The 18,295-nt window shown below is 44.0% G+C and overlaps 1 protein-coding gene across 1 annotated transcript in view; it reads left to right on the forward strand.

Annotated features, from left to right (window-relative positions):
• Positions 1–18,295, forward strand: part of AQR (aquarius intron-binding spliceosomal factor) — a 96,938-nt gene that overhangs the window by 48,195 nt on the left and 30,448 nt on the right. Inside the window, exon 19 of the mRNA XM_018571182.1 lies at positions 6,336–6,505. Coding sequence (XP_018426684.1) covers positions 6,336–6,505 — 170 coding nt within the window. The remainder of the gene's footprint in view (positions 1–6,335; positions 6,506–18,295) is intronic.

The raw sequence follows: 18,295 nt of genomic DNA on the forward strand, positions 1-18,295 counted from the left end.
ACGTCCCACGGATCTGTACGGGCCGACTTTAAGCAGTGTGAATGATGCCTAATAGCGCAATCTGTCAGAAGCTGTATCCAGTGACTTGACAGGTTATGCAAAATGTCTTGAACAGGAAGAGGTGGAACAAATTTAGATGGGGGGGGTGCCAAGTTTCGTCTTGCCTAGGGCAGCACGAAACCTAAATACACCGCTGCTCCTCGGCCGCTCTATAGCGGCAGCGGCTGATGAGAAGAGAGAACTGACACGGCGATCGCTGCTGTTGAAGGAGTAGAATCAGTGCCGCACTGTAGCTGTCCTTACTCCGGTGTTCTATCGAAAGCTCACTGCACAGAGCTCCAGTGTTTCTGAGCACCAGAGGTAGTTAGAGATCTCAATGAGTTCGAGCTTTCGATAGAACACCGGATCCTGCAGCTTCCTCCGCCCACCTCAGCTGCCATAGGCTGGGCGGAAGACTGCAGAGCTGCTACTGGCTGGAAGGACAGCACGGGAGAAGCAGGACACCTGGGACATGGAGGATACATTGCTTTTTTCTGCATTACACTGCTGGCCTCTGTACTCTGCATCACACCACTGGCCTCTGCACTCTGCATTGTTACTGATCTCTGTTCTCTGTGTCACACCACTGACCTGGCGGAGTTAAGGGCGGGGCACGGTAGGGGTCAGGTGGGGCGACTGGTGGCGAGTAACTCTTAAGGCCTGGCTAGTTGCTCAGGACTTGAAATTTTGAGCCCTGTGCTAGGCTATACTCTTTATGCAGCGATGTGGATCAGCAAATCCCCGGTGCTGCCTTGGAGGCCTTACTCAGACCCCACTGGACTGAAGATTTGGGACCTGCCTGTAATGTGACCATTGGGCACTGTGCTCTGTTTGTGACATTCCCTAGACCAGTGGTGGCGAACCTATGGCACGTGTGCCAGGGAGGGCACGCGAGGCCCTTTCTGCTGGCACGCGAGCCCACATTGACACTCTAATGAAATTGGCTTCTAAAGAAATCGGCGGGCGAGTGAGCAGGAGGAGAAGGGGGACTGAGCGGCAGGGGGTGGAGACAGAGGGAGATGGGGGCGGACATGAAAGAGGACGTGAGGAGACGGGGACGGAGCGGCATGAGACAGGGGGCGGAGACGGGGAGATGGAAGAGGCCTGTGAAGACAGGAGGCAAAGGCAGAGACCGCGATGGAGGAGGCGTCGCCAAGGGGCCAGTCGAGCGGCGAAGCTGAGAGGCAGCAGTGAAGGCTGGGCTTCCTGTGCAAGGTAGGAGCACTGTGCTGGCAGGGCCCAGCATAGATTATGCACAGCCCACCAAAGAGTCACAGGTGGGCTGTGCAATACCTTTTGGTGGGCTTTGCAGGATCCATGGGGGCTCTGCAGCCTGCAAAGCCCACCACAGATCCTGCACAGCCCCCCTTAGATCTGGCAGACTGCCGGATCTGTGGGGGGCTTTGCAGGACTTGTGGGGGGGTTTCAGGATCTGTGGGGGGCTTTGCAGCCTGCAAACCCCCCCACAGATCCTGCACAGCCCCCCTGAAATCCGACAGACTGCAAAGTCTCAGGGGGTCTCTGCAGGATCTGTGGGGGGCTTTGCAGCATGCAAAACCCCCCACAGATCCTGCACAGCCCTCCTGAGATCCGGCAGACTGTGGGGTGTGGTGGGCTTTGCAGCCTGCAAATCCCCCCACAGATCCAGCAAAGCCCACCACAGATCCTGCACAGCGCCCCTGAGATCCGGTAGACTGCTGGGTCTCAGGGGGTCTCTGCAGGATATGTGGGGAGCTTTGCAGGATCCGTAGGGTGCTCTGCCGCCTGCAAAGCCCACCACACATCTTGCACAGCCCCTCTGAGATCTGGCAGACTTCAGGGTCTCATGGGGGCTTTGCAGGATCTATGTGGGCTCTGCAGCCCCATGGTGGGCAGAGCCCATTACAAATCCTGCACAGCCCCCCTGAGACCCTGCGGGCTGCAGGGCCTCCAGGAGGCTGTGCAGGATCTGTGGGGGGGTTTGCAGGGTCTCGGGCCTGTGCAGGATCTGTGGTGGGCTCTTCCCACCATAGACCCCGCAGAGCTCACCACAAATCCTGCTAAGCCCCCCTGAGACCACAGCTTTCCTGCTATGCTAATAGCGGAACATGTCAAAAGCTGGATACAGCGCCCGAGTTTTGCCTTGCCTAGGGCAGCCCCAAACCACAATACACCACTGCGTTCAGGGACCACCAATTGAAATAGATCCGACTGACCCGGATCGCCTTGGTATGCGATCTGGGCCAGTCACAATTAGGCAGCGGCGGCCAATAAACAGGTAGGTTAGACGGCTGCTTCCTCCTTGCTAGGACCCCGGGAGGCCCCCGCAAGCGGCTGTCTAATCTGCCTGTTTAGAGGTCACCGCCGCTGCCTGATTGTGACCGGCCCGACTACAGAGGCGATCCGGGACGTTCGGGTCCCCCGTGAGAGCCGTACAAGGCCGTAAGGCAGTGATGCTGAACGTTTCTTAAACCCGAGCGCCCAAACTGCAATACTAAACTTATTTTCAGCGCTGGCACTTTGAGATAAATAAATTGATTTTGCGTCGCAGTTTGGGCACTCGGGTTCAAAAAGGTTCGCCATCACTGCCCTAGACACTCATTGTACTGGTTTGTTAGCCACAAAGTGCTTTACAGACCCAGTAACTGAAGACTACCTCGGGAGGATACCCATGGACAGAGAAGAGATGTGTGGCCTTTGGGCACTGGGCTCTGCGCGTGGTGATTTGAAGACCTCCAGGTACTGTGTCAGGCTGACACAGAGCACTCTCCAGTTTTTAGAGCAGTGATATAGCCCTTGGTGTTACCTAGTTTCTAATGTCTCCCTCTGAAGCAGATATCTAGGTAGCTGTGCAGTTTAGTGCCTTCCAGGCTTGTGTGTACTATGTCAGTTAGCCACAGAGAGCTTGTCAACCTATAGCAGTGATACAGCCTCTGGTGTACCAGACTTTAGTGTATCCCGGTGACGCAGATATCTTGATAAGTGCCATCGAAGCTATAAACTGTGCAGGGGGCACTGTCCACTCCTGAAAAGATCTGTTAGCTGCAGTGTACACCTATATTTTAGAGCAGTGGTTTTACCCTTCTAGGTGACCCAGTATCTGCAAGTTTCATGTGCAATTCACCTCAGAAAGTACAAAAGACATGCTTGTATGTTTTCGTTTACACACTGCCTTCTTCATCGTGCTCTTTCCAAACCTCTGTGTCTTAGTCTATTAACCAAGAGTGCTCTTACTATTTAAAACAGAGGTGCTACCTCCAATGTGCTCGGTCTCTAATATTTTCCTTTTTAGATATTTGAAAGAGAGGTACTATGGGTGGTATACCCAGCCTCTATTTCCTCTGTGTGGGAAATTATTGTTTCCCTTGGACCTTCAGATCTTCCTTTGCAATGTGCCTATTACTGTGCTAAATAAGTATTGTACAAAATGCTATTTCCAAGTTTAGAGCTGTGACTCAGCTACTGAGTATCCAATCTCTGAACACTGACTTCATCACTAGATGTCTGTTTGGGAATAAGACATTTTTATATGTGACCTTCATTATTTGACACGGCTTAAATACTACTAGTTCACTACTGCCTCCTATCCAGATGTAGAACTATGGATCCTCTTTGTGTGTAACCATGCTCTTTTAATTTACTGATAAGCTAAATGGTGACATAGGGACAATGGGATATGCCAAACAACTTCTGTCATAAGGCTTAATTTTTCATCAGCTTCGAGTCCTCAATGATGACATCAATTGCAGCATAGAGCACTGCACAGCGTGTCTCAATAGTACCCTTTGAGGAGCTTCCAGACCCTGTTTAATTTCAAAGCAGTTGTACTATTGCAGGTGTTACTCAGTCGGTTTGCCTCTGTTCGTGGCAACATAACCTGCTGTTAAGCAATGGATTTTGAGACTTCCAGCCCTGTGGGCATGGTATTGCTTAGCCACAGGGTGTGGCCGAGTTCCAGTACAGCAATACATTTGTGGCTTCATCCTTTGAATGCTCATAGTGGTGAATGCTAGTACATCATGTACTAATGCTCTCTGGTTTCAGAGCATGACATCCTCCTCAGTGTCCCAGGCTCTGCTATTTAGTTCTTTATCTAACCTTTGCTAATGGTGCTATGTTCTGACCCCTAGAGGCTCTTTAACTCTACATAGCAGTCCCGCCCTCTGGTTATGGCCTGCTATAGTTCTATTAAAAGTATCTTCATATGCTTTTATTTGCAGATATACATTTGCAGCCCCCTCTGCACGGTGTCCTAATTGTTCTTCCTATGTTCTGCACCATGGCACTGTCAAAGCTTTATTCTCGCTTCATTGAGTTATATTTGAGGTTTACATATTTTGCTATGTAGCTCCCTTCTAATTGGGTTTTGCTCCATGTTGCTTATCATGTTGTCATTTTTTTTTAATTATACAGTCTTAGAGCTACAAGGCAGCATGTTAGCTGCATTTCTGCATATTTATGTCGATGGGCTGGTGGATACCCTCCACTTAGTATCCACAATGGGCATTCTTTCGGTTCATATGAGACAGATCCTTTGGCTTAGGCATTGGCCTGCAGAGCTTCCATGCAAGAAACATCTCAAGCAAATGGCCTTTGCTGGTGAATGCCTGTTGGGCAAGCTTCTGGAGCCAAGTCAAAGCTGGGGGCTTGGTTCTGTCCTAGGGCCTGGCCCAAATAATCTGCCAAGTCCGGTTGCAAGCCCTCTTCGCAGTTGAAGGGATGCCCCCATATGTCAAGGTGGAAGGAGTCCTTTGCAGCCATCTGATTCAAAGTAATTTTGGATGCTTGGGTTTAGAACATCATATGCAGGGTCTACAAACTAGAGTTTCATTCTCAGCCCCCCTCCTTGCCTAATGCTGCCCACTTTCCACCTCTTAAGCTCCTTTCTTCTGAATTGTCTGTGCATTCTGCTCCCACGGGTCGGTCTACCACCCTACGTGTCTTAAGGGACAGGGGCCTATCAGTTTCTGTCATCCCTACGCTGCTGAAATCTAGGAAAGCGTCTTTTTGCAAAGCCTACCATCACACGTGGAAGACATACTTCCCTAGGTGTGACGCTATGATGCTCAATCTCAGGAAGTACTCTATGCAACAAATCCTCTTTCCTCCAGTCAGGTTTGGATCAGAATTTGGCCATGGGTACCATCAAGGGTCAAATCTCAGCCTTAAGCTGGCCATACACTGCTTAGTTTTTCAAAAGAACTTTTGTACAAAAACTCTTTTGTTTGACTTTTAGTAATGTGGTTTTCATTTGGGCAACTCCCTTCATTCCAAAACTGAATGTTGAAATCAAGCGAAATTTCTATCGACATTCATCAAGTGTCTTATGGCATTATCGGGTGGTAAAAAAAGATCTCTCGTACGAACGTCTGTCCGGAAATCTACTAGTGTATGGCCAGCTTTAGCGGTTCATTTTCAGAGGCCACTTGCTTCTCACTCCTTTTAGTCTGTGTCGCTCTCACATTGTGGCCACCCTTTGAACCTATTAGGATTATCTCTCTGGTTATCCTCCCAAAGTTGATTTTCTCTTCACCATCACTTCTGCAAGGCAGGTTTCTGAGTTTGTGTCTCTGACCTTTTAAAGAACCTTTTCCCATACTACACAATACAACAAAGTTGTCGAGGCCTGGGATCTCTTTCTTTCCTAAGGTGGTTTCTTCCTTCCACTTGAACCAGGACATTGTTTTGTCATCTTAATGTCCTGCATCTGAGCATCTCAAAAAGATTTCTCAAAATTGTCTGAATGTGGTGCGTGCGGTTCGAGTTTACAGCCTCTTTTAATCAGTCTGACTCTAGCCCCTCAGCATGGGTCTTCCAGCTTCTCATTCATGTTTAAGTTTTACCAGGTGGATATCCAGACCTCAACAGAGGCCAGGTGGCCCTGTGAACTGTTGTGCCATATCTTTATTTTTCGTTGTTGTTTTTCTTGGGTCTGTTAGCTTTTCACCGAGCCCACCCTTCAGTTGAACTGTGTTTTGATGCCCCATTGGTTACATCAACCATTCTGTGTCCTGCGATGCTCGATTTAAGAAAATCCTGTTTTGTATGATATTGGACTATAATAGTGAAGTATTCAACACCTCGCATCTAAATTCTTTACGAAACTATGGCCTGGTCACTAAGAATCTTTTAAAATTGTGATTTTATAGTTCTTTGTGTGCTCTGTTGTGTTAACTGTTCTCAATTCAGCCTGCTCCAGTGACTTGAACTAAACATATAGTGGACCCTAGGAAATTGGCCATGTACCTATACAGGGCTTGCTTCGTTTGTGTAAGACTTCAGACAGTGAAGCTTATTTTACTTTTTTTTTTTTGTAGGACCCGAGCCTAAACCCAAACTCAAAGGAGATGCAAGAACTTTCCGAGTGTTTCTAGATCCAAATCAGTATCAACAAGACATGACAAACACCATTCAGAATGCAGCTGAAGATGTGTATGAAACCTTCAACCTGATTATGAGGAGGAAACCCAAAGAGAACAACTTTAAGGTCAGTTGTGAACCCTTTCAATGTAGATAAATATGCCCAAATGATAAAGGGTTAGACCGTCTGCCAGTTTACTAATTGTGTGTTTGGAGGAGTTTGCGCTCACTTATTTTTTGTCTGATATTTGTTACCTGCACAGAATACGAGGGGAATATACCCAAAGACCCACAGAAACTCTAAACTTTCATCACTTTAACACTAAATGTTTACTAATGCAGCGGCATGTTTATGAAAGAAACAAAATAATATATACATTTGTCTTCAGGGGTGTGACAATTTTTTCAAACAAACTTGTTGTCCAAAGACTAAAGTGGGGGCCCAATCTACTTGTCGTTAAATACAAAATAATTTTAGCCAAAACCTTATTTAACCGTGTTATAAGCACTTCACATTGGTCAGCGCTATCACCTGACCACGCTAACCAACAAGTGGTCGCAACCTGCGAGCGAAATTCAGATACAGATAGTACACCCGGACCGGCGGAGGGGAAGGACCTTTCACCGAAAGCTAAGTATACCAAGAGAGGGGAAGGGGGGCCAAATTGTAGTGGGTAATTCCATTTTCCCAAATTACTTGGGAAAGTAAATTTACCCTTTAACTACCTTCCGTCCATGGCCGTAAAGCAAAAAAAAATATTCACAAATAATAATTAAACAAAATAACACAAAAAATGTTTTAATGTCCCCCGCCCCCCCACATACACGCGCAAACATGCGTCGGGTGCACCTATGTACAAAAACGACGATTGCGCCCATTATGCAGCACATGTTACATATCACCGCGAACGTCGCAGTGAGAACAATAATTCTAGGGCCATCAATCACTGATAACTCTAAACTGATGAGCGGTAAATACGTTTAACCCCTTCATGACTGAGACACATTGTGCTACCACAGTACTGCACACTGTGGAATGGGGGCAGCGCACATAATGCCCTACTTGTGCATTTATTCGAATGCGGGGGTGGTGGGATTGGTTCTAATATTTATTTATTTTGTTTTATCTTTTTTTTTTTTTTATAATTTCTTTACTTTATGACTATCTTTTTTCACATTATTATTATTATTTTTTCACTTAACTTTATTGCTATCAAATAGTGCACGCACTATTTTTTGCAATCGCACTGCAAGGGTCCGCGAGCATTGCTCTACCACGCGTTCTGGTGCAGGCAATTTCACTGCGGGTGGGAGGCGTGGCTGCGGTGCCATTGACCTGAATAGCACCATCACACCCCCAACGGCTGCAGAACTCGAGAGGCTTTAATTATGGCACAGTTAGTGCCCGAAATGCATTGGATATAGTGTGACCTGGCCCTGAAGGATGACACTATGAAAGAATTAGCAATTATGTGGGATTTAACTGAATGCTTCAGACAATAGCTTCTGTTGTGTGGGTTACAATGGAGGGTTTTAATACTGCATTGGTTAAAATGCAACTAAAGGCTCCTGCATGACAGTCTATAAACTAGCCTCATAAAGTAAGTGAAAGAACTTATTTACTTTACCTGTGTGAGTCAAATCCTTCTACATGATTGCCATCCTACTACATCTCATGGAGGGTGGGTCTCAACCCAGAAAGCAATGGGAAGGACTAGGTGTGGCCTGGTGCAGATTGACAAGCTTGTGAATTGGCAATGACCATGCTGATAGCCATGCCCCTGTAACATGTTTTCATAATTAATTAATTGGCCAATTGTTTTTTCAATTATTTACATATTGAATTCATTTTCTTATTAATTTAATAAGTTATTTAACGGTAGTTATCTAATTATTAAATATTGATTATTTAATTTTGAAATATTAATTATTTAATTGAATGAATGTTTATTTAATGGACATATCAAATTAATTTTTTCTGCATAGCTCTCATCCTGGCATATGTTGCATATGTCACAGATAGAACTTGTACAGGAAGGACAACATTACCAAGCTGACTTCTCTCCTTTCACCAGATGCTTTTGTCTGGGGGAATCTGATTGGCTGCACGCTTGAATCCGCGTCCTAACGCCTGGATTTATATATGTGAGTCGATTGGCTAGAAATTAAAATTTTCAGCTGGCTGAACGTGGGAGAGGATATTACTAAACACACTGCACGTGAAGCTCTGTGTACCGCCATTTCCCTTTGCTCCGTGTGGCTCTGTGTTTAGTGTGTCACGGGCTTCACAGGCTTTATTGGGTTCACTGCCTGGCTGGCAATTTTCCCCACTTTGGTTCACAGCGCAACACAATTATTTTAATTATTTTTAATAATATATTATTTCAGTGTTGCTGCTATCAAGCATTTGGCACGGGGTCTATTTATATTTGATATTGCACACTACTAACATTCAGCCCGTCCACAGTCCACTATGGGCAGCCCCGGGAGGAGGAGGCTGAGACATGGGGGAGGCCTGTTGTTGCTGCACTACATCCCAGCAGGTAAGTTCAGAAGCTCCCTGCCGACCATGGCTCCCCACACTCTGCTCAGTGCTCGCCATAGTTCCTGGGCCCCGACCAGTGTGCCCTCAATTCCCCGGCATCTCACCTGATGCTGGGCAGTATGCGGCTCCACCGGGACTCCTCAACTCTTTTCCCTGGCACAACCCAGCCTTTCAACACGCATGCGTGCTCAGGACGTGTCCAGGAGTGGCTTGGACATGTCTGTCGGCGGCGGGGAGAGTGAGGGTGTGAGAAGTTGCAAGCAGCCCAACTAATCATCCGACCAACTAATCAATAATGAAAATCATTGACAGCGATTTTTATTATCAACTTAGTTGTTCCAGCCCTATATCAGATATACCCCAAATCAAAGGGGTATATATTCATAAAGCAGCAAATGTGACATTCACTGAATGTAAAGGTTTTCTGTTATATATGTTTTAAGCTACAGTGACTTATTCACCTACAGTGAATATGTGGTGATCGTCACATTCGCTACTTCATGAATATGCCCCATAATTTTATTAAACATTTTTCTTATAACAGGATAAGTCTACTACATATTTAAACAAAGACTCTGCAGCTTCATATTTTTATTCCCAACATGCCTTCCAGTCAGCATAATATACACACATATTATACACACATATACACTGAGTGGCCAGATTATTATGACCACCTGACGTTTGTAGGCAAATTAGCTATAATTTCACGCTGAAGTTGCTAGAGGGCTAGACCATTATAAATAGGGAAGCAATATATATACACACACTTTTTTTGCCAACAAATCAACTAAATTGGCCTTCAATAAGTATGTAAATATTTATGGGTTCCGTGATAAATGAAAAAACAATATTATTCCAAAAATTAGTGTGCAATCCAACTTGTCATGTGTGTAATGTCAAAAATCTCAAATTCATCCATTAACTAGAACACATGCCATGTCTTAGCCTATTTCATATAATTTATGTTTCACCAGTGAATGATCATGTTTATTCTTATAATGTTTTCTGGAATGCTTGACAGCCGTTCCAAATATGCGCCAGTTAATTTTACATCCAATTAAATCTGCCAGGAAGTGTAGCTTGGAAGGAGATTACTTCTCTAGATAAATCATCAATGGCAATCAGCCCAACTTGCAACACCAGTTCCAGCTTGTATTTTGGCAGATGGCATTCATGAAATAGCGATATCACCATGCTAGCCCCAGATGTACAACAGACGTTGCATTCACAAGGGCTCCTCTGTTGTAAAGCATAGAACCTGCCAGAAAGTACCCCTGGAACCACGTCTGCCTATTTGTTGCGCAGGCAGACATATCATCCAATGTAGTCAATTCACTAAAGCATTGTGGATGTGATATTGTGATTACCAAGTGTTATTTTCTACATTTTAAATTCACTAAAGGGTTTATAGCACTGCCAAGTTGATTTACCACACGTTAAATTAGCATTTTAGTGCAGTATTCTGTATATATAAAGGTCAATTTATAAATGTCGAAGGGTAATATTTTCTTAAAATACAGTTTGCTTCTGGCTGGTGATTGTTGTAATGGTCTGTCAGGTGTCTGTGCAGAAGAGCAGAAAAGGTCATTGTTGTGGAGATAAAACAAAGCTTTTTCAAATCAAAAACTGATTTATTGGAAACAAAGGCTTTCAGAGGTTATATAAATATTGCTTCCAAAAAAAAGAAAGATTCTTCACCTTTGAGATGCATAGTGCCTATAAAACGTGTTCAGCCCCTTGGAAGTTCTCATGAATCACAATAGGTATATTTATAGGCCTTGTATTAGTTTGCAAACTGAAAGTATTGTTATCACAAACATAGTTACAATCACTGCAGCCTTATGATTTTGGATATTTGGTGTGGTTTGCAGATGCATCCTTATAAAGCCTTTTACTTTTTAGTTCTTTGTACTCTGTGCTGTCAAGTTTATTTGTTGGTTATTACAAATAGGATATAGCTTGTACTGTAACAGGGCTTCTTAAAGTGTGGGTCGCTACCCCATATGGGGTCGTGCAAGTGAATAGGGGGGGTCGCGGCTAAAACTCTGAATCCCCAGGGCTGCTATCAGGGGGGTACATCCAGTACCTTCCTGAGTACGTGCATGCAGGAAGGATTTTTCAGGGGGCGGAGCTTTTTATTCCCCGGCGAAGCACCAAGAGAAGACAGGAGCAGAGCACACAGCTGCAGGAGGGGAAAGATGTTTCTTTCCAGCAGACATCCCTGGGGGTTGTTGGTGGTAATAGAGACAGACACCAACCGTTGGTGGGGAGTAGCTAAAGGAGGAGAGAGGCACCAACTGACCCTTGGGGAGGAGGAGAGAGACTCCGACCGACGCTGGGGGGGGGGAAGCAGGAGGAGAGAGACACCGACTGACACGGGAAAAAAAGGGGGGTGGCGGGGGGGAGAGATACCTGGGGTCACGTAGAAGTTTCCATAGTACGGCTGTACACATACATTATTCAAGCTGAACCAGTATTAGACCTTCATTGCAAAATGCATTTCTCCCTTAGGGGCTATTTCACTAGTAAATATTGTAAGGATATTTTGACAAATTTTGCCTTAAATACTTACTGTTCACTTTTTCAAGTTATCAATTCTCCAACCCACTCCACTTCGCTCCCCTGAATCTCCGGTCAGGGAGCATGCATTGTTCCCATCACCTAACAGGTGTACAGCGCCTACTTTGGGAGATTACTCGGAATGAAATGAATGAGACTACAGTCCATAATATCCCTTGTAGGAGGAGCAGATGAGTGGCTTGTAATGGAGGACTTTGATGTTGCTAGTACATGCCTGGCACATCGAGCAGTAGGCTGGGAGCGCGCACATCAGGATGGCCATGCTGGGGCCCCGGGGAGTGCCTGTAAGATATACATCCTATAATTGGAAAATGCATTGGCCATGGCTTTCAATTACTGATTTTGCTAAAAAGACAAGCTGCAGAGAAAAAAAAAAAGACAGAAATTTAGTAATATAAAAGGTATGCTGCTGCATATTTTTCTTCATGAGGGTTTAATTACATTTCAAGGCCGGTATAAAATGCCAAATAATACAGTTATATGCTCATGAAAAAAATATGAAATATGTTTTTTTTAATGCTGCTAGTATGTCTGTCTGATTTTTGACAGGACATCAGACTTTTGTTATCTCTTCATAACAGCATTCAGACTAGGAGAGGGAGAGGTAACTTCTGACAGGAGACTGCAGAGTGAGCAAGAATTATTCATCACTGTGCCAGTCAGCTGGCTGAGGGGCAAGGAGATGACCAGCAGATAAGTCCGGTCACCAACCTGGCTCTGCTTTCAGTTAGGGCTGTGTACATATCAAGATTGGAATTGACAGAAATACAAATCCTTTTGCAGGTAAAATATCTCCTGTATATCCGTATATTAGTAGTTCTGGAGTTCAGAATTTTACATACTACAAATGTGAAATAAAGCTTTGCGATTGTGCTAAAATTTTATTTTATTTTATTATTTACAACTGTCGATACATTTCTTGGTATGCTTCCATAAAAAAGAGCCAATTTTCTCTGAATACCTTGAAACTGGCAAAAGTAATTTGCATCTATAACCGTTTATTCTGTATTACATAAAAATTCAGAATCTTTTAAATATTAAAAAAAAAATGGCAAAGACAAAAATTTAGACGTTTCACCTGATATTTTGTTTAACAACCTTTAGATGCAATTACTGTAAACAGGCGATGTCTGTGGTTCTCAATGAGACACTTAAACCTGTCAAGAGATAGTTTGGCCTATTTTTCTTGAGCGCACAGCTCCAGCTGTCTCAGGTTTGATGGGTGCCTTCTCCAGACTACATTTTCACCTCTTTCCATAGATGTTCAATAGAAATCAGATCAGGGCCCATAGAAGGACACTTCAGAATAGTTCAATATTTTGTTCTTAGCCATTCTTGGGTACGGAGTGGTCAGAGGAATTCCACCATTCTTCTTCATCTACTTCGGCAGTAAGTACTTATAGGCTCCTAGAGCCTAAATCCCACTCAGGGCTTTAAGACAAAGGACTGCTAACTCCTCTGAAAAGCCTTCCGCATGAGGTGTGCCCCTTTACTTTACTTGTGGGGAGCTTGTGCATATGGATGAGCCCTTGGGAAGTTTGCCTCTCTGGCATTTGGGTGCTGAGGACACCCCTTTCAGCCCACAGGCTCTGGCACCTCGGTCGGTTGCCCCTCACTATCCTTGTGCACTGCACAAAGCAATGTAACTTCTCTGGTCTCTCTGGCTTCCATGCACCCTGGGAACCCTTGTTTCCTGTCCAAGTGGGGACTTGGGTTATGGCAATGTACCCCATCCGAACCCTCTCCCCCTTTCTCAGGAGAACCTTTTTCCTTTTGCGTACTCTTGCACTCCTAGTTGTACACTGTAGTCCACAGCATCTCTTCTCTCCAGAGGGATTCACTGACCAACAAGATTGACAAGGACCAGTTTTGGCTGTTCTCTACCTAAGTAAGGAGGGCTCTGTGGCCCCCTGGTTTGTCAGGCAGAATATCTTGGGTTACTGCTGAAGTCCGTTCCTGTGGAGGATAAAGGGTTTTCCAAAGGCCTTTGTGAGACCTGATCACTTGGAAAAAGGTCCTCCTTCTGTGGCTGATGTGCAGCTTCTTGAGGAATCTTCTCTGGATACCTTCCTTGGTTCTGTCCTTAATCATGTGAATGAAATTAGCAGTGTTGTTTTGTCTCTCACTCCATGACTATGGATGCTACACTGGACTACTTTTCAACACACACACAGGGACCATAGGGAATAAAAATAGCCACCCTCCAGAAGGTAGGATTGTGTCGGCGTAAATCCAGAGATGATTTGAGGCTCTACAGCTGAGTGATACACAAATCAGATAGATTTTGGTTAAAAGTTGCAGGTGGTATAGCTGCCCATTCGTCTTGGCAAAATGCCTCTAGGTCATGCAAAGTCTCTTTGTTCGTCTTGCATGAACCGCACAATTGAGATCTCCCCAAAGTGGCTCGATGATATTAAGGTCAGGAGACTGTGATGGCCACTCCAGAACCTTTATCTTTTTCTGCTGCAACCACTGGAGGGTCAACTTGGCCTTGTGCTTAGGGTCATTGTCGTTCTTCTGGCAGTTGTGGCTGCAATCTTTCTTGGTCTACCTGACCTTGGCTTGGTAGCAAGAGATCCCAGAATTTTCCACTTCTTAATAAGTGATTTAACAGTACTGACTGGCATTTCCAATGCTTTGGATATCTTTTTATATCCTTTTCCATCTTTATAAAGTTCCATTATCTTGTTACATAGGTCTTTTGACAGTACTTTTCTGCTCCCCATGGCTCAGTATCTAGCCTGCTCAGTGCATCCACGTGCGAGCTAACAAACTCATTGATTATTTATACACAGACACTAATTGCAATTCAAAAAGCCACAGATGTGAGAAATTAACCTTTAATTGCCATCTTAACCTGTGTCTGTTTGTAACAAGGCCAAACATTCCAGGGTAAACTTTTGATCAGGCCCATTTGGGTGATTTCGGTTTGTCATTTCTGTCGTTGTGATTTAAAAAGGGACCAAACAACTATGTGATAATAAATGGCTTCATATGATCACTATCCTTAAATAAAGACAGTTTTTGGCATGATCAGTTGTATTTTCAATATCAATGCCAAAATGTCATGATTTCTGCCAGGGTATGCATACTTTTGTGCACAACTGTATATCCAGGTTCTATAACAGGACATGCTCCCATCCAGACAATGTCTTTTTCAGAGAAGGTCTTGCATATTGCAGCAGGACAATGCTAAACTGCATACTGCATCTTTAACAACAGCATGGCTTCGTAGTAGAGGAGTCCGGGTGCTTAACTGGGCTGCCTACAGTCTAGACCTTTCACCAGTTGACAATATTTGGTGCATCTTGAGATGAAAAATTCAACAAAGAAGACCCAGGACTGTTGAGTATTAGAATCCTATATCAGGCAAGAATGGGCCAACATTCCTGTCTTAACTCCAGCAACGGTTCCCAGACGTTTATAGAGTATTGTTAAAAGATGCTACAGCGTTGTAAACAAGTCCCAACTTTTTTGAGATGTGTTGCTGCCATCAATTTCAAATTTACCTTATTTTTTTCTTAAAATGGTACATTTTCTCAGTTTAAACATTTGATATGTTTTCTATTTTCTTTTGTGAATACAATTTAGGTTTATGACATTTACAAATCATTGCATTCTGTTTATATGCAGATTTTACAAAACCTCCAACATTTTTGGGAATTGGGCTTGTGCAAACTCTCCAAAAATCTGTTTTTGAACAGTAGATAGTGTGGCCTTTTCAGACTACTAGTTTCAAAAAAGTGTTACCTTTTGAAGCTGTATAGAATGCAACTGTTTCTTGGATTTCTTGGTCCTTTTATCTTCTCCTTTAATGGATCTATATACCTTTTCAGAGGTTTAATAACCTTTGAAGTGCTGCAGATGCTACTGGAGCTAGAGAGCAGCCTAAGGATCTAGGGCACAGTTTCCCTAGCAGAGATACAAGTCCTCCAAGAAGTAGTTCTTGTTTTCACAAATAATAAATCATACCTAAAAAATGAACAGTAATATTTTTCTTGTTTAAAAAGACAATGGATTCATTGAAAAATGTCTTGAATCTGGATGAAAATAATGTAATTAGGTGACCCACACTAGAGGGTACTTTGTGAATGTAATTGTTTTCATATAAAAGAACATTATGTAATAGACGAACGCAGCCTTAGCTTCTGAATTAATGTATCTGTTCTCTGTGTCTATACATTTCCAGTTACTGGCTTTTGTTAGTGGCTAGTGTGCCTTAAATGTATTCACAGGTAATGTAACACTTGCTTATAGTGGTAACGTTCCCTCAGACGGTCATCATTTTAATAAGAGTGATGTGAGGGGAGACAGCTGCTCCTTCTCTCCCACAATTTGTGTCCTCCTGGACTTGATAACGGTAATACATGTTGTTTCTTGGATGCAAATCTGACATGACAGTTGTTTGAAGCTGATATGCTGTAATATAAGGGGCAGGCATCATCAATTCTTCCCACAGGTTACCAAGCCCCTGACAGTATGTATTATGTGCTCTCCTAATTCCTGAATCACACATTGCTCATAGCAACCAGCCAGAGTCTTTTATTTCTAGTGCACATTACAAATGAAAAGGCAAAGCCTCCATTCCTTGTAACACAGCATGTCAGCCATTCTGGGGGGTATCTTCAGAGGCTAGTTGATATGAAAGGAAAAAGCTGTGTACTTATTTTGTCTTCATTAAACACTAGGAAGATGAATATAAAGTAGGACCTGAAGTTGTTAGCCAGAGAGCTGCCCATTCTACATTATAATATTATGAAGTATAGTATTTATATATTTTAAATAGTTTGCTTAAGGTGAATGTTGTTCTGTCTTGTTCCTGATGATTTGTGCTCCCACTTACTCTTTTCATTGGTATGTCTTGTATTTCTAAAACTCGGGAGTGTCCAACCTGAGAGATTAAATCCCTTAGGAAGAGATGTAGGTCCCTGCTGCCCCCTCCTCCTTTATGTCATGCATTCTTCCATGCATGGGGTTACGATGAAGTCAGTCACTGCGGGACACTTTGTAAACATTACTTGTTGTGCTGCATATTTCTGTGACGTACAGCACCTGAACCTTGAAGATGATTGTAACCGTTTTGCTGATGTGTTTGTGAAAACCTCAAGACAGTGTTTTGTTACAATGCCAGCTACTTTGCCCAGACTGTGATATGTCTCGTACAGCAGCCTAGAGACTATGTTCTCCATCCCTGTGACACAAACCAATTGTATAAAACCTTTAATTCTGTCTGGTTTTAGATGCATACTACCTGTTGTGTGTCCTTTTTTAGTAACCATTATGTTAAATACTTCCACCCCTAGCCTCACCCACTGCTTTCTGGATTGACAGCACTGCCTCTGTTGATGAAGTTGTACATTAGACAATGCAGCATTATAACCTACCATTGTAACCCACATAACAGAAGTTGTTGTCTGAAACATTAAGTTAAATCCCATATATTTGCTAATTCTTTCATAGTTTCCTCCTTAAAACTAGACAAAAGCAACTACTATAAGGTCACTGGGGTATATGATTGAAAACAGAAATCTGAGGGTTTCCTGTGACTAGCAATGCAGGGACTTGTTTACAATGTCATATAGGGGCCTTTAGCTTACACTTAATACTTAATAATAGTTACCTAGTTAGTTTTCTGATGCATTTTGACTTTGAAATAGATATTCTCTCTGACTTTGCCACAATTGCTACATTTAACTAGAGAGCCCAAGAGAGATGGTGCCTGTAAACCTTTTATTAAAGGAGAACTTTGGGGTAAGGGTTTTTCCCCATAGTTCTCCTAAGGGTCCCGGGAGGACATAAACTAGCGTCCTCCCGTGACCCAAAGCTCAGTATACCGCGAGCTACAGCTCCTGGTTATATACTGAGACGTCCGCAGCCGGGACATTACTGTCGAGATCCACCCAGCTGCGTGATTGACAGCTGGCTCTGCCTATCTAGAAGCAGAGCCAGCTGTACCCGCCCCCACCCCGTCCATTCCGCAACAGCGCTAGAGGATCAGAGCGGGGAGTGGGAGGAATCCCTGCAGGGAGCCGTGAGCGACAGTCACGGCTCTGCAGAGACAGGATCGAGAAGCGAGCGACGGTATGTGTTCGCTCACTTCCCGATCTTTTGAGCCGACGTGTGACAGTTTCATTGTCACACAGCGGCTCGAACTATGAGGATGACTGGAAATCACTCACCTCATAGTTCTCCATTAAGCATATAAAAGACCTATAACACTTACATTGTCATCTATAAATAGCATTTGATGGCAGTGATGTGTTCAGCATATCCAGGCTCTTGGTTCCCTTTCATTCGGCATCTATGGGATGCTGGTGTTTACCCCTAAGATGACATTTACACTGCTGCCAAGCACCATAAAATGATGCTTATGTAATATATCTTTACATCTAATTATGATTATGGGCAGTATCTGGTGTCCTATTCCAATACTATTCCTGGTGTGCTATTCCATTTGTGTTTAGTTTGGTATGGTCCAGAATACTGACTCCATGGCGTTGTCCAGAATACTGACTCCATGGCGTTGTCCAGAATACTGACTCCATGGCGTTGTCCGGAATACTGACTCCATGGCGTTGTCCGGAATACTGACTCCATGGCGTTGTCCGGAATACTGACTCCATGGCGTTGTCCGGAATACTGACTCCATGGCGTTGTCCGGAATACTGACTCCATGGCGTTGTCCGGAATACTGACTCCATGGCGTTGTCCGGAATACTGACTCCATGGCGTTGTCCGGAATACTGACTCCATGGCGTTGTCCGGAATACTGACTCCATGGCGTTGTCC

Source organism: Nanorana parkeri, unplaced genomic scaffold (assembly GCF_000935625.1).
Source record: "Nanorana parkeri isolate BGI_ZX_2015 unplaced genomic scaffold, ASM93562v1 scaffold1693, whole genome shotgun sequence".
Taxonomy (NCBI): domain Eukaryota; kingdom Metazoa; phylum Chordata; class Amphibia; order Anura; family Dicroglossidae; genus Nanorana; species Nanorana parkeri.